General features: G+C 35.8%; 1 protein-coding gene across 3 annotated transcripts in view; it reads right to left on the reverse strand.

The window, feature by feature from the left end:
* Positions 1-14,267, reverse strand: part of STXBP3 (syntaxin binding protein 3) — a 59,082-nt gene continuing 44,815 nt past the window's right edge. Inside the window, exons 12-19 of one of the 3 annotated variants that reach the window (XM_032881586.1) lie at positions 12,062-12,127; positions 11,227-11,307; positions 9,215-9,353; positions 8,820-8,926; positions 7,966-8,058; positions 6,204-6,289; positions 1,722-1,870; positions 1-936 (exon numbers count right to left, since the gene is read on the reverse strand). In XM_032881586.1, coding sequence (XP_032737477.1) covers positions 842-936; positions 1,722-1,870; positions 6,204-6,289; positions 7,966-8,058; positions 8,820-8,926; positions 9,215-9,353; positions 11,227-11,307; positions 12,062-12,127 — 816 coding nt within the window. In that variant the 3' untranslated portion in view covers positions 1-841. Of the gene's footprint in view, positions 937-1,721; positions 1,871-5,667; positions 5,767-6,203; positions 6,290-6,430; positions 6,707-7,965; positions 8,059-8,819; positions 8,927-9,214; positions 9,354-11,226; positions 11,308-12,061; positions 12,128-14,267 lie in introns of those variants that run through there. The other 2 variants (XM_032881588.1, XM_032881587.1) reach the window with 2 other exon arrangements.

The following is a 14,267-nucleotide window of genomic DNA, read 5'->3' on the forward strand; positions in this document are numbered from 1 at the left end:
CCCTTTGCATAACACATGTGCAGAAATATCCTTTTATTATCCAACCTCACACAAATATTATATTGTTTTTATAAGAAGTCAATAGGTGCTATCTTGGTAGGAAGATTATGGTGCATTCTTTTCCTTTTTTGTAACTCTCTGATTTAGAACTTTTAAACTTCCCAACTTCCCCTTCCTCCCCTGCCCCCCAAAAGGTAACTTTTGTAACTATACATTTATTTTCTCTTAGAATATTCATACTTATTTTTGGTTTTCTGCTTTAAACATACATGAGTTTGAAATTATATAAAACTGTGTTCTTTAGAAGTATCTGGGAAGACAGTAAACACTGTGAAATTATTCTATTTCTATTAATGACAGAATTATTTTACACATAAAAGAAATTATCAATTTAAATTGAAAAAAAAACTGCACTTAGAGAAAATCATTCTATGACACACATACTTACAGGTTTTTACTTTTACAGACTTTTCATTTAAAATCATTCTTTCCCAAAAAACTAAACTTGAGCATAAGACAGATAAGTATCTGGTAAGTAATTAGTATGTACATAGGTAGTTGTGAAGAATCACCCACAATTCTAATATATTCAGTTCCAAAGGTGAAAAATTTCCTTTGAGAAAGCATTTTAACATTTCCTCTCATCATCTACAAAGCAGTGACACTATTTAAATTATTAAAAATGGCAAATCCAATGATATGTAACCATAAAGTCCCTTAAGAAATATATTTGAAAAATCAGTATTCCGTAAAAGATTTACATTGTTTAAATTACATGATAGCAAACTTGTCTTGATTTATTTTAGTTGAACCTATTAGTAAGAATCTCCCAAAAAAATCATTATTCATCCTTAATAAAGGAAACTTTATCCTTGGGTTTATTCAGCATCTTTATATCATCCAAAAGCTTTCTGGGTGTTAAAATATGTGTAGAACCTGGTAGGAGAAAAGATAAATTTTCAGAGGCCAGTAGTTAAGTAGATTCTCCTTGGCTAATTATATTGCCCTGTCTCTCAAATTTGCCAAGTGTCATAGCTTGGGACAATTTAACAAAATTTCTGTAAGACACATTCCTGAAATCTGCCTACACCACAATATCTCATTCCTTCCACCATTGCACAGCACGCTCAGTAAATCACTTCTAGTACTTTGTCTACTTTGTGCGATGCATGGAAATGCTGACAATCAAAACTGGAGGTTTGGATCCCTGTGGCAGAACAGAAGAGTCACTGCTCAATCACAGGCTCATAAAGCAGTGCTGCAGATTTAGACCCGGAGTACAAATGTTGCAATCTATAGACGAGAAGAGTTTCTACATCACTGGCTTTGATTGAAGTTCTTAAAACTAAATTCCACATAGGACTTGCCAATGTCAGGCCCACATCCACAAAAACATTCAAAGTATTTCTGTAGCAGAAATGTACTTATGTCTCAAAAATTATTTAATAATAAGGGCAAGACTAGAACATAATATTTTAAAGGACATATCTAATAATATCTAAATAATACAGCATTTTGAAGCCATTCCCTCAAAATCAGAATATTTAAAAATCAAATTATCAAAAAAGTCAACCATGAAAAACTCTAGTACATCAAATAAAACACACTACGATTAATAAGTTTTTTTGCATTCAACAATTTAGACCTACGTGTAACTTACAACATAAAGTTCTCCATTTAGTTTGTTTAAAAAAAACTGAAAAGAGGAAAAAATGTCTTACCAATAATAACTTCACAGGATTTATGTGCCTGAGAAACTTCATAAGCACAACGCATTTCAGAGTACGTAATTCCTCCAATTACAAAAATGATCAGCTTTGACCCATTTTTTCGGTCCTCTAAATAATTAGTTCTGGGTTTCTGGCGAGCACTAAAAAATGAACACACACAAACATGTTAAAAACATTTCCAAAGCCATAGTGCTTGTAGAGTTTTTAAAATTTATTTTTATTTTTTAAAAAGATTTTTATTTATTTATTTGACAGAGAGAGATCACAAGTAGACAGAGAGGCAGGCAGAGAGAGAGGGGGAAGCAGGCTCCCCGCTGAGCGGAGAGCCCGATGTGGGGCTCGATCTCAGGACCCTGAGATCATGACCCGAGCCGAAGGCAGAGGCTTTAACCCACTGAGCCACCCAGGCACCCACTTGTAGAGTTTTTAAAAAGCCCAACTCAAGCAAACTCAAATTTGGCACCAATTACCCTGATTTTATGGAAATGAATTAACTATGGTATGACTGGAGAACCAAGACAGGTTAGGCAGGACAGCCCCACTTCAAGTTTAATTCTGACCTAATAGAGAGTTTGGACATATCTATAACTTAGTTCAGTATTTTTACCCACAAAACAGAGCTGATACTCTATATACCTGAAACGTCTAGGACTTAACTTTTTTTTTTTTTTTAAGATTTTATTTATTCATTCGACAGAGAGAGAGAGAGAGATCACAAGTAGGCAGAGAGGCAGGCAGAGAGAAAGGGAAGCAAGCTCCCTGCCGAGCAGAGAGCCCGATGCGGGTCCCGATCCCAGGACCCCGAGACCACGACCTGAGCTGAAGGCAGAGGCTCAACCCATTGAGCCACCCAGGTGCCCCTAGGACTTACCTTTAAAAAAAAAAAGATTTAATTTTTAGAGAGAGAGAGAGAGAAAGAGAGAACAAGTGTAGTGGGGGAGGAGCAGAGGGAGGAGGAGAAAGAAAACTCAAGCAGACTCCCCGCTGAGCACAGAGCCCAACGTGGGGCTTGATCCCAGGACTCTGAGACCATGAACTGAGCCTAAACCAAGAGTCAGATGCTTAACTGACTGAGCCATCCAGGTGCCCCAAAAGTCTGACTTTCTGAAGTCTTAAAAACCCTTCTGTTTCAGTGCTACTCCCATTTTTTTTTTTAACTTCTGAAAGTCATAGACTTCTCAAGTTCTCTTACTTCTTCATATGAAATAAGAGTGTCAGTTCTGTTTTAGAGAGGTACAGGGAGGGAAGCACGGGTACAGATTTGGAGCCAATGTGGTATTGGGACACCTGATGCTGGAACTTAGTGAGGTAGGACGATAGGAGGTACTGAAGACATGTCTGCACTCCTGTGTTCACTGCAGCATTATTCACAGTAGTCATTAATTAAACAATTAAACACCCATTGGTGGAGAGAGGAATAAAGAAAATGTAATGTACATATGGAGTGGAATATTATTCAGCCTTTTTTTTTTTTTTAAGATTTTTTTCTTTTTATTTATTTGACAGACAGAGACCACAAGTAGTAGGCAGAGAGGCAGGCAGAGAGAGAAGCGGGGGAAGCATGCTCCCTGCTGAGCAGAGAGTACAACATGGAGCTCGATCCCAGCACCCTGGGATCATGACCTGAGCTGAAGGCAGAGGCTTTAACCCACTGAGCCACCCAGGCACCCCATATTATTCAGCCTTTAAAAAAAAAAAGGAGGAAAGGGGTGCCTAGGTGGCTCAATTAAGCGTCTGCTTTCGGCTCAGGTCATGATCTCTGGGTCCTGTAACTGAGCCCTGAGGTAGGCTTCCTGCTCAGTGGGGAATCTGCTTCTCCCTCTCCCTCTACACCTTCCCAAGCCTGTGCTCATGCTCGAATGCTCTCTCAAATAAATAAAATCTTAAAAAAAAAAAAAATTAAGAAAAGAAGGAAATTCTGCCAAATGCAACAACCTGGATGAACCTGAAGGACATTATGCTAAGTGAAATTATGTTGGACTCAGAAAGATAAACACTGCATGATCTTACTTCTATGTGAAATTTGAAACAGTCAAATTCACAAGGCAGAGAACAGAATGTTGGTTGCGAGGGACTGAGGGGGTGGGGATGAGGTAGTGTCGGCCAAAGGACGCAAAATTTCACTTATGCATGATGAATAAATTTTGGAGATCTAATGTATTGCATGTTGACTTATAGTTAACAAAAATTATATTGTATGCTTGAAATCAGCTAAAAGGGTAAATCTTAAATTATTAATTAAGGCTTCTCATCTCACACACACACACACACGTAAGAAAATAGTAAGTCTATGGAGGTGATGGATTATTAATTAGCTTGTGGTAGTCATTTTACAACATACATGTATTAAAACACCAAGTTGTAGATCTTAAACATATACTGCTATTAAGTCAATCACACCTCAATAAAGCTGTTAAAAAAAGGCCTGGTTACAACTCTGATTCTGCTTCTTTCTAATTCAGTAAGACTTTTGGTAAGTTACTAAACCTCTCTCTAATATTCAAGGGTTGTTTTTAGGATTAAATAAAATAATGCAGAGGATACATGAACCATGGAATCTGGTACAAGAGAAGCACTCAATAAGTAAGAGCTAATATTTCTATCATTTCCTCCCCCAGATGCTCTACATTAGCACTAATACAGTAGCCACTAGCTACATGAGACTAAAGTTAAATTAATTAAAATTAAATGAAATTAAAAACACAGTCACACTAGCCACATATGAAGTGGTTGACAGCTCCATGTGGCTACTCATATGACATTTCCATTACTGCAAGAAAGTTCTACAGGGTAGCACTGCTTGAGATCACAGGAATCACTTTTTTTGTTCTTACACTCCACTGGTAAAAATTTTGAGCTTTTATGTGAAAAGTATTTCAAAATAAAAATTTATGTACTTCTATTAAAAGTATATATCAGTTTATAAATTATGTATGTATACTGGTATATATTAATAAAACTTAATTTCTCCCCTTTTTAGGTAAAAATAAATATCCCCCCAAAATCATCTTGCTACCCATTTTGGAAACCATGTTCTAGAGGACCTCTAAGACCTTGAAATGTAGGATCCCATGGTAAACTTTAAATTATGCTCTTGTCTAGATAATTTCCATCTGCCATCTTAAGGAATGATGAGGGAGTAAACAACAGGAAGAAAGTAAAGAGAATCAGTAACTGGTGTTGAAAGATGAAACAGGAATAAGATAGACTCATGATTCCCATATAAAGCAACTCAAGGAGACATTAAAAGTGCAATTTTGGTTTAAAAACTATTTCAAGGGTATCTGGGTGGCTCAGTTGGTTGAGCATCCAAATTTTGATTTTGACTCAGGTCATGATCTCAGGATTGTGAGATCAAGCCCTGGGTCAGCTCTGTGCTCGGTGGGGAGTCTGCTTGAGATTCTTTCCCTCTGTCCCTACCCCAACTCTTGCACACACACACACTCTTTCTCTAATATAAATAAATTTTAAAAAATTTTCCAAAGAGAAATAGAGTAAAAACAACAACAAAAAAGAGATAATACTGCTCAAAACAATTATGTGACTAACAATTTTTAAATTTCTGAATTAAATTTCTGAACAGCAATTTTAGGACAATGGGATTATATTTAATTAGTTTCATATACATGTATAATATGTTGTGCCAGTGTTTTACATTTTGATAGATATAAAAATAACAATTAAAGCCCTAGATCCTGAAAATCTTACTCCAGAAAGCACACAGAAGTTTTGGTTAAGTAAGAGTGAACTTTTTATTTTTTAAATTTTTTAAAATTTAAATTCAATTAATTAACATATATTCTTTGTTTCAGGGGTACAGGTCTGTGATTCATCAGTCTTATATAATACCCAGTGCTCATTACAATACATACCCTCCCCAATATCCATCATCCAGTTACCCCATCCCTCCACCCCTCTCCCCTCCAGCAACCCTCAGTTTGTTTCCTATGCTTAAGAGTCTCTTATGGTTTGTCTCCCTCTCTGGTACCATCTTGTTTCATTTTTTTTAAGAGTGAACTTCTTCTTAAAAGCACAGCTGAAAGTAAACAAATAAGAGAAATCTCCAAAGGCTAGCAAAAAAGAGGAATCTAAAACTAGAGTGGTAAACTGAGTTGAGTCTTGGCCTGCCTTATGGAGTGTTAGTCTAATCTTAGCAAACAAGGGACTTGGGTGTTTACCTATTTAATGAACAAAAGAGACAAAGCCTTGGTATTGTGCAAAGTAGGGAGGGGCTGGGAGTTGACACTCCTGCATAAGGTAGGGCACTCATTTTTTTTTTTTTTAATGATAAAGTACATTTTCATACTGCTTACCTGGACTCATTTAAAATAGGCTACCGTTGAAGAAAAACTGCCTCTTTAGTGACTATGCGTCCAGGAAAGTTGCCAATGTAAGAGTTACTTTGGTACCATTCCAGTTGTTAGTCTACAATATCATACTGAAAATTTCACTGGCTTTCATCGATAGGTTTACCTTACAGCTCCTGAGCCATTCCATACTGCTGGACACTGGGAACAATATGGCCATTCTTTTGAATCTAATCTATTATCAATGGCATCCTAGAGAAGAAGAATTAACACCATTTAAAAAATGTACATTCTAGGATTTTCAAAATTTGTATATTTTGTGTAAGACTCAAAACTTGTGTTTACAATTAAGGAACCTAAAGATATGTAAATATTCAATAAATAAGGTTAGCTCTCTCTCTGAAACTTATTAAACTTTACTTGCTTCAAAAATTAATGCAATCCTTTACTTATTTATTGAACCAGTATTAAGTGAATGTCTACATTTCTTCATTTGCAGGGTCTCCATACTGGTGTTAAGGACTGCAGAGACCTTATCAAAACCTTTATCTCTAGAGTGCTAGGGGTTTCTAAATACCATCCTAGTCCTGACATACCTCTTAGGCTACTGGAGAGTCTAGGCCTTGCCCTTCTTTGCAGTGGCTCTAAAATAGGCTGTGCATCCCTGACCTAGGTGTAATCAAAACAATCCAATGGGATGAGAGAGTTTTCCTTTCCATTTAAAAAAAATGTTCTGCTTTAGAGTTACATTTTATGATATACTATATGTGTAAGACATGCTATATATAAAGATTTTGCTTCACCAGTACAGTAATACATAGTTTGTAAATAATCACAGTACAAGCTCATGTTCACAATTTTTATGGTTAAGTCTGCAGGATTAAAACAGTTTGGCCACCACTGCTTTATAGCACAGCACTGTAAAAGGTATTATTAGTAAGTGGGCATAAGGAATGAGCACGAGGTACTCAGTAGTCCAGGAATATTTCATTAAAACTGTAAGAAGCAAAGAAATCAAGTTTCAGGAGAAATCCTGAAGGCTGAGAATTCCACTGGGGCCAAAACTGGATTTTCTTTTTTTTAAATTAACATGCAAATCTTCGGTACAGGGTTCAGGAAGTCAATTCTTATTTCAAAAGTACTATCCAAGGAAGACTACTTAGCTACATCCTTGTTATGGGAAGAGAAAAAAAATCTTATGTTGTAGAAAACAAAGCCTAGATTCTTTAAACTTTTCATCTATGATTAAGAATGTGTGGGTGACATAAAATTAGCCAAGCAAAACAGGAAAATCATAGTCCTAAATTACACACATTTAGTTCCCAGAGCAAAGTAGACAGGTTTAAGTCAAAGGAAAACTGGAACAAATGAAACTGTATTATTATAATTGAAGAACCAATGTCATAATTTTATTGCTCATAATACCATTTTTACTAATCATTTTCTAATTTCCCATAATTGAATATTTCTAAAAGCAAACAGTACTAAAGGCATAACCCATCTGTTGGGTAGAATAGCAAACTACAGTTTACAATTTACAGTTTAATAACACACTTTTTCCAAGAATACTGGAGTCTAACACTTTCTAAGAGTGGTCATATGCAAGTATTATTTTGTTGAACTTTCACTCAAATTATTTACACTTCTGCTACATATAGTTTTTTAAAACAGGTTTTTTTTTTTTTCATAAGATAGTTATATATGCTTACTTTTATTTATTTTGAGTCAGTCAGTGTGTAAGTTTATTTGAGATCTTCAAGGAAAGAATTTTCAAATTTCCTTTCCTCTCTTGACCCCAGATACAGCCTTCTTTTGTGAACCCTCCCAGTACTGCAGAAATTCCTGACCAACAGATATCTCAGAGTGATAAACATACAAAGAGTAAAGAATACCCACTTAGGGTATAAGTAAAATTTAATGAACTGTACCTCCAAAATATCTTTGATAAAAGGTGTCCATCGAGAGAGTTGAAAAGTTTCTTCTGTAGACCTATCCTTTCTTAATGGTTTGCTTTGTTGAGACTAATACAAATAGAGGAAAAAAATTAAAAACCTTCAATTTTATTTAGTAATATTCTCTCACTACATTTTCTTAAAAAGGTATTTAAATTAAAGTAAATACAAGTAAAAACTAAGAGTGGAGGGGCACTTGCATGGCTTAGTCAGTTAAGCGTCTACCTTTGGCTCAGATCATGATCTCAGGGTCCTGGGACTGAGCACCATGTTGGACTCCCTGTTCAGTGGGGAGTCTGCTTCTTCCTCTCCCTCCGCCCCCTGGCTCATGCTCTCTCTCTCTCACCCACTCTCTATCTCAAATAAATAAACAAAATCTTAAAAAGAAAAAAAACAACTAAGAGTAGAAATGCTTGCTCAAAAAATCTGAATAGATGGAATCACATAAATTCACAATATTTTGTGCTCTAAAGATAAAAATGTGTAACAGTATATATTTACTCAAAATATATTTACTCAAAAGTTCTATAAAACTTGATGGGAAAGAGAGATTCTAAACACAGTTCTTTCAAAATTTGCTATAAAGGGAATCATAGAAAAAAGCAAAAGAGCAAATTGTAACAGAAGACATAAGATATAAATTCACTAGAAAAATGTATTTTTCCAAATACTCATATATGGAAAAGAAAACAAAATTAAAAATTTTTTACTTACCGAATCTATAGAGTGAAATTAAGAAGACTAGTGGATTCCCATATAAGAAAACATTTTTAATGCAAACAACCACATATGTACCGATATGAATATATACTGAAATTGAGATTTCTTACTGGGGGGACAATGGGAACACCAAGGTAACTCCAGTTACGGATCATGTCGCTCTCATTTTCTATTTTTACATTCTGGATCAACCTGTCCAAATTTTCTTCCGTGGTTCCTTAGATAAAAATACGAGTGTACAGTCACATAACTGCTACCACAATCATGTCTAGGTTTCAGGTGGTACCCATGAATATAAAGCTTATTAAAGAAAAAGCAAACATTTAATTATACACCCTTTGGTCTTCTCCCAATTTCCTATTTTTCCTTGTATTTATCTTACCCAATGTCAGCTACTACCTTTGAATTTTCTAAGACTCTCTTATGATCAGTAGTAAATTACTTATTATAAAGGGATTTTAGAGCTGAGTATTTTAGTATATTGATGAAATAAAGTCTCTATTACCATTAATACTGAAGATGTAAAGTAGAATCGCTCTTATTTTATCATAATTATCATGATTTTTGTTGAGTAGAACTGGAAGAAGTACTCGCATAGAATCTTTCACCTTCTGTCCTTCTGCATCAGTTCCAAGTGCCAGGTCCTTAATGACAATTAAATACAGTCAGTGGCCTATAATCCAAATTCACTTTTCAGTTAAAAATATCTTAAATCCAGGGGCTCCTGGCTCAGTCAGTGCAGCACGATCTCTTGATCTCAGGGTTGTAAGTTCAAGCCCCACATTGGGTGTAGAGATTACTTAAAAATAAAATCTTTAAAAAGATATCTTAAATCTTGCCACATCTTAAAGTAACATTGATGATACTTCCAATGTAGGCATCACTGGTAAACTACAAATTGTACAAAATATAAAAAGTAAAAAAATAATTCAGAGAGAAAATCATTAATCTAAACCTATGCTAATATGGTAGCCCTGAGCTACATATGGTTAATGAGCACCTGAAACGTGGCTAGCCTGAATTAAGATGTGCTTATAAGTGAAAACACCAAGTTTCTTAAAGACCTGATGTGTAAAAAAGGAATGTAAATTATTTCGCTAATAATTTTTATATTGATTACATGTTGAAATAAGATTTCAAAAGCACTAGGTTAAGTCAAATAGATTATTAAAATTAACTACCTTTGTTTCCTTTTACCTTTTTATGTGACTATAATTGACCCTTGAATAGCAAAGGTTTGAAGTGTGTGGATCCATTTATACATGGGTTTTTTCAATAAATAAAGCACAGCAGTTTAAATGTATTTTTTCTTCCTTATGATTTTTTAAGAAACATTTCATTCTCTCTAGCTTACATTACTATAAGAATATAGTATATAATACATATAACATATAAAATATTTGTTAATCAACTGCTTATCAGGAGGGCTTCTGGTCAACAGAAGATTATTAGTGTGGGGGGAGTCAAGGTTTGGGGGGACAAAAGTTATACATGGATATTTTACTGTGGGGGGTCAGTACCCCTGATCTGCGTTCAAGAGTCAGCTATACTACAATATTTAAAATTACATATGGCTTGGGGTGCCCAGGTGGCTCAGTTGGTTAAGCTTCAGACTCTTGATTTAGGCTCAGGTCATAGTCTCAGGGTCATGGGACTGAGCCCCTGTAGCTTAAGATTCTCTCTCCCTCCCCCTCTGCCCTTCCCCTGCTCATGCTCTGTCTCAAAATAAATAAATAAATAAATAAAATTACATAGGGCTTGCATTCTAGTTCTCTTAGCACTGGTCTAAACATTTTTGACATTATGGGGGGGGGCTCTAAAACAAGTTAAATGCGCCAATGCAGTACACTGCAAGGTGCTGCATTAAATGTTGCCCCTACTCAGAAAGGCCTGACAATTAGAGGTATTCTGAAATAATGTCCCAAACCCTAAAATTATCATATTTAACCAGAAATGCACAATCACAGATTAGGAGGTACTACTTACTGTGATACTTATAGCTACCTGAAAATGTTGGTGGGGAGTGATGTATTTCTTTTTATTTATTTTTTTGTTTGTTTTTAAAGATTTTGTTTATTTATTTGACAGAGAGAGAGGAGGCAAGAGAGTACCAGCACGGGTAATAGCAGAGGGAAAGAGAAAAGCAGGTTCACCGCTGAGCAGGAAGCTGCACGTGAGACTTGATCCCATGACCCTGGGAACCTGACCTGAGCCGAAGGCAGATGCTTAACCGACTGAGCCACCCAAGCACCCCTTTATTTTTATTTCTTAAGTAGGCTCCATGCTCAGTGTGGAGCCCTACATAGGGCTTGAACTCAACCCTGTAGAGATCAAGACCTGACTAAGATCAGGAGTCAGATGCTTAACTGACTGAGCCACCCAGGTGCTCTGGAAATTATGTATTTAAATACTGCCTAATTGATCCCCCTTCTAAGAGAGATTCTGCAATTTAGTACACCTTACAAAGTTCAATCCGGAAATTTATGATGACATAGGTATTTCTTACTCTGTACGTACCTGTTCACTTTTGCAGAGCTTTTCTATATTAGGTTTGAATTTATTCATGCAATCTTCTGCTAAGTTAAGATGGACAACTTGCTGAAAAAAAACAAAAGAATTCAATTGCTTAAAGTACTTTAATTTCTTTTTGTGCAAGTAATATTAAACTTTTTGAGATAGGCCTGAAATAAATTATGGGCTGAGGAAAAAAGGAGGTACCATGTAAAACAAGTAAAATAGCCCAAGAAAGAAGAAAAAGTGAGAATTAATATGGTCCACAGGGGCTAATCAACAGAGAGCAAAAATATGAATATGTGTTTAAGAGTGTTGAAAATGAAGGAAAAATGAGGGAAAAAAAAGCTAAGTCTTGAAAGCCCAGCAGAAAAATGTTTTTGAAATTATATTGTTGGTCCTTGATTAGGGTGCTGTATGATAAAAAATGACTTATAATGACTCACAGGAAAGACTGATACAGCAAAAAGAATAGTTTACCTGCCAACATGGCTTAACTGCTCTTAACTACTAATACTTAACTCTGAAAGAACCAAGTAGAACAACAACTGCTGGTTAATATAATGTTGCATTTTCTTAAGTTGATAAATACAAAATTCTCTGTCTGGCTATTGAAGACAAAGACACAAAAATCTGAAGCTGGATTTGGATGAATATAGATTACACACAAAGAACACTACTGAGAAGCTTAAATATTTGGAATATTTCTCAGACCTAGAGTAAAATTTTCGAGTATAACTAACACCAAGTATTCCATGACACCCACTACTAAATCTGACTATAGAAGCGGACAGACTAATAAACTAAAAATGGTAAGTATCTCATACACAATATTGCTTACCTTAGTAATCTGTTTACGGAAATGGGGCATCTTTTTCATCAGTTGGGTAAGAGCACTAAGCGATGTCTAGAAAAAAAAGTCAAACATTTTTAAAGCAAACTTATAATTCAGGTATTCTGTAACAATTTCTATAGTTTATTTATTTATTTATTTATTTTTATTATTTCTTTTCAGCGTAACAGTATTCATTGTTTTTGCACCACACCCAGTGCTCCATGCAATACGTGCCCTCCCTAATACCCACCACCTGGTTCCCCCAACCTCCCACCCCCCCGCCCCTTCAAAACCCTCAGGTTTCTTTTTTTTTTTTTAAGATTTAATTAATTTATTTATCTTAGAGAGAGAATGCAAGTGCATGCCCGGAGAGGAGGGGCAGAGGGAGAGGGAGGGTCTTAAGTAGATTCCATGATGAGTGTGGAGTCCAAAGTGGAGCTCAATCTCATGAGCCTGAGATCTCGACCTGAGCTGAAACAAAGAATCACACGCTTAACTGACTGTGTCACCCAGGTACCCCTCCATATAACAATTTTTAAATCTTGCAGTTTTATTGCTAATTTTCTAAATATTTGGCAAGTTAAAAAAAAACACATTCAAGAGACTTTCAGTTTCAGTCACAATAAAGTAGCTGTTATCAAAATTATTCTCTCCCCATAAATAAAAATAGAATTGGACAAAATAAATAAGACAACAACTCTCAGGCAATGGGTAAGAAAAAGAGCTCACAGTTAAGATACTTAAGCAAAAGAAAGCCCAGGTGATCCTAGCACTCATCCTGGCTTTTCCCTGGGACACTTTCCAAAAGTGGTAAAAGGATGTAGAGATCAAGTAAAAAACACTAGTCTCTCTAGACAGAGGAAAAAGAGATAAGAGTTTGGGGCTGGTGAGGTAGGGTCTGGGAGGCATGGTGCTAGAGGGAAAGAGTCAGTCACAACGTAACTCGAAGATGTAACTCAAAGAGGCATTGCCTTTGGAGCCCTAGCCAAATGCTAAGCTGCGTGTGTAAAAGGCAAAACTCTTAAAGTCCTAGCACAGAACAACTGCTGGGAAGCTAAATGCTAGACAGGGATTTCAGAGGGGTCTTAATGCCAAGAAAATACTGGTATTCTCTGATTCAAAGAAGAGTGCCAAGTGAACATCCCAGATGTTCAGTACTAGGACTGTCTTTCAACTAAGTACAAAAGGAAATACACTCACCATAACAGCACCTGGCATGATGTCTCAACAGAATTAAGGTTATTTATGAGCAAATTAAATGCCTGCCAGAATAGAAATCAATAGTCTTTGCAGAGAGAACATCATCTAGTGTCTCTGCAAGATGTTAGACATCTGTGATGTCTAACATATGCTAAAATATTACTGATCATGTAAGACAGAAAAAAGTGAGGGGCACCTAGGTGGCTCAGTCATTAAACGTCTGCCTTCAGCTCAGGTCATGATCCCAGGGTCCTGGGATCAAGCCCTGCATCGGGCTCCTTGCTCAGCGGGAAGCCTGATTCTCCCTCTTCCACTCCCCCTACTTGTATTCCCTCCCTCACTGTGTCTCTCTCAAACAAATTTTTGTGTCAAACAAATAAATAAAATCTTAAAAAAAAAAGTGATCAATACCAAAGTGATAAAATAGCCAATAAACGCAGACCCAAGACAAGATATGGTATACATACACAACAGAATATTATTTGGACATTAAAAAAACCATCTTGCCATTTGAAATAACATGGATGGAGCTGGAGTGTATTATGCTAGTGAGATAAGTCAGTCAGAAAAAGACAAATACCATATGATTTAATTCACATGGAATCTAAGAAATAAAACAGATGAACAAAGAATAAAAGAGATGAACCAAAAAGCAGACTCTTAACTAGAGAGAACACACTGATAGTTACCATGGGAAGGTAGGTAGGGGGATGGGTAAAATAGGTAAGAGAGATTAAGAGTGTACTTATCATGATGAACACTGAGTAATGTATGGAATTACTGAATCACTATACTGTATACCTGAAACATAACACTGTATGTCAACTATACTGGAGTTAAAAAAAAAAAGAGGTTGACCCAAGACCATCCAGATATTGGGAGTTAACAGAAAAGAAATTCAAAAATAACATATTTATGTTAAAGAAAACATGAAAAGATGGACTAAACAGATGAAAAGATACAGTATTTCAACAGAAAACTAGATTTTAAAAATGCAATGAATGTCTTAGAA

Source organism: Lontra canadensis, unplaced genomic scaffold, assembly GCF_010015895.1.
Source record: "Lontra canadensis isolate GAN:19392208 unplaced genomic scaffold, GSC_riverotter_1.0 scaffold75, whole genome shotgun sequence".
NCBI classification, from domain to species: Eukaryota; Metazoa; Chordata; class Mammalia; order Carnivora; family Mustelidae; genus Lontra; species Lontra canadensis.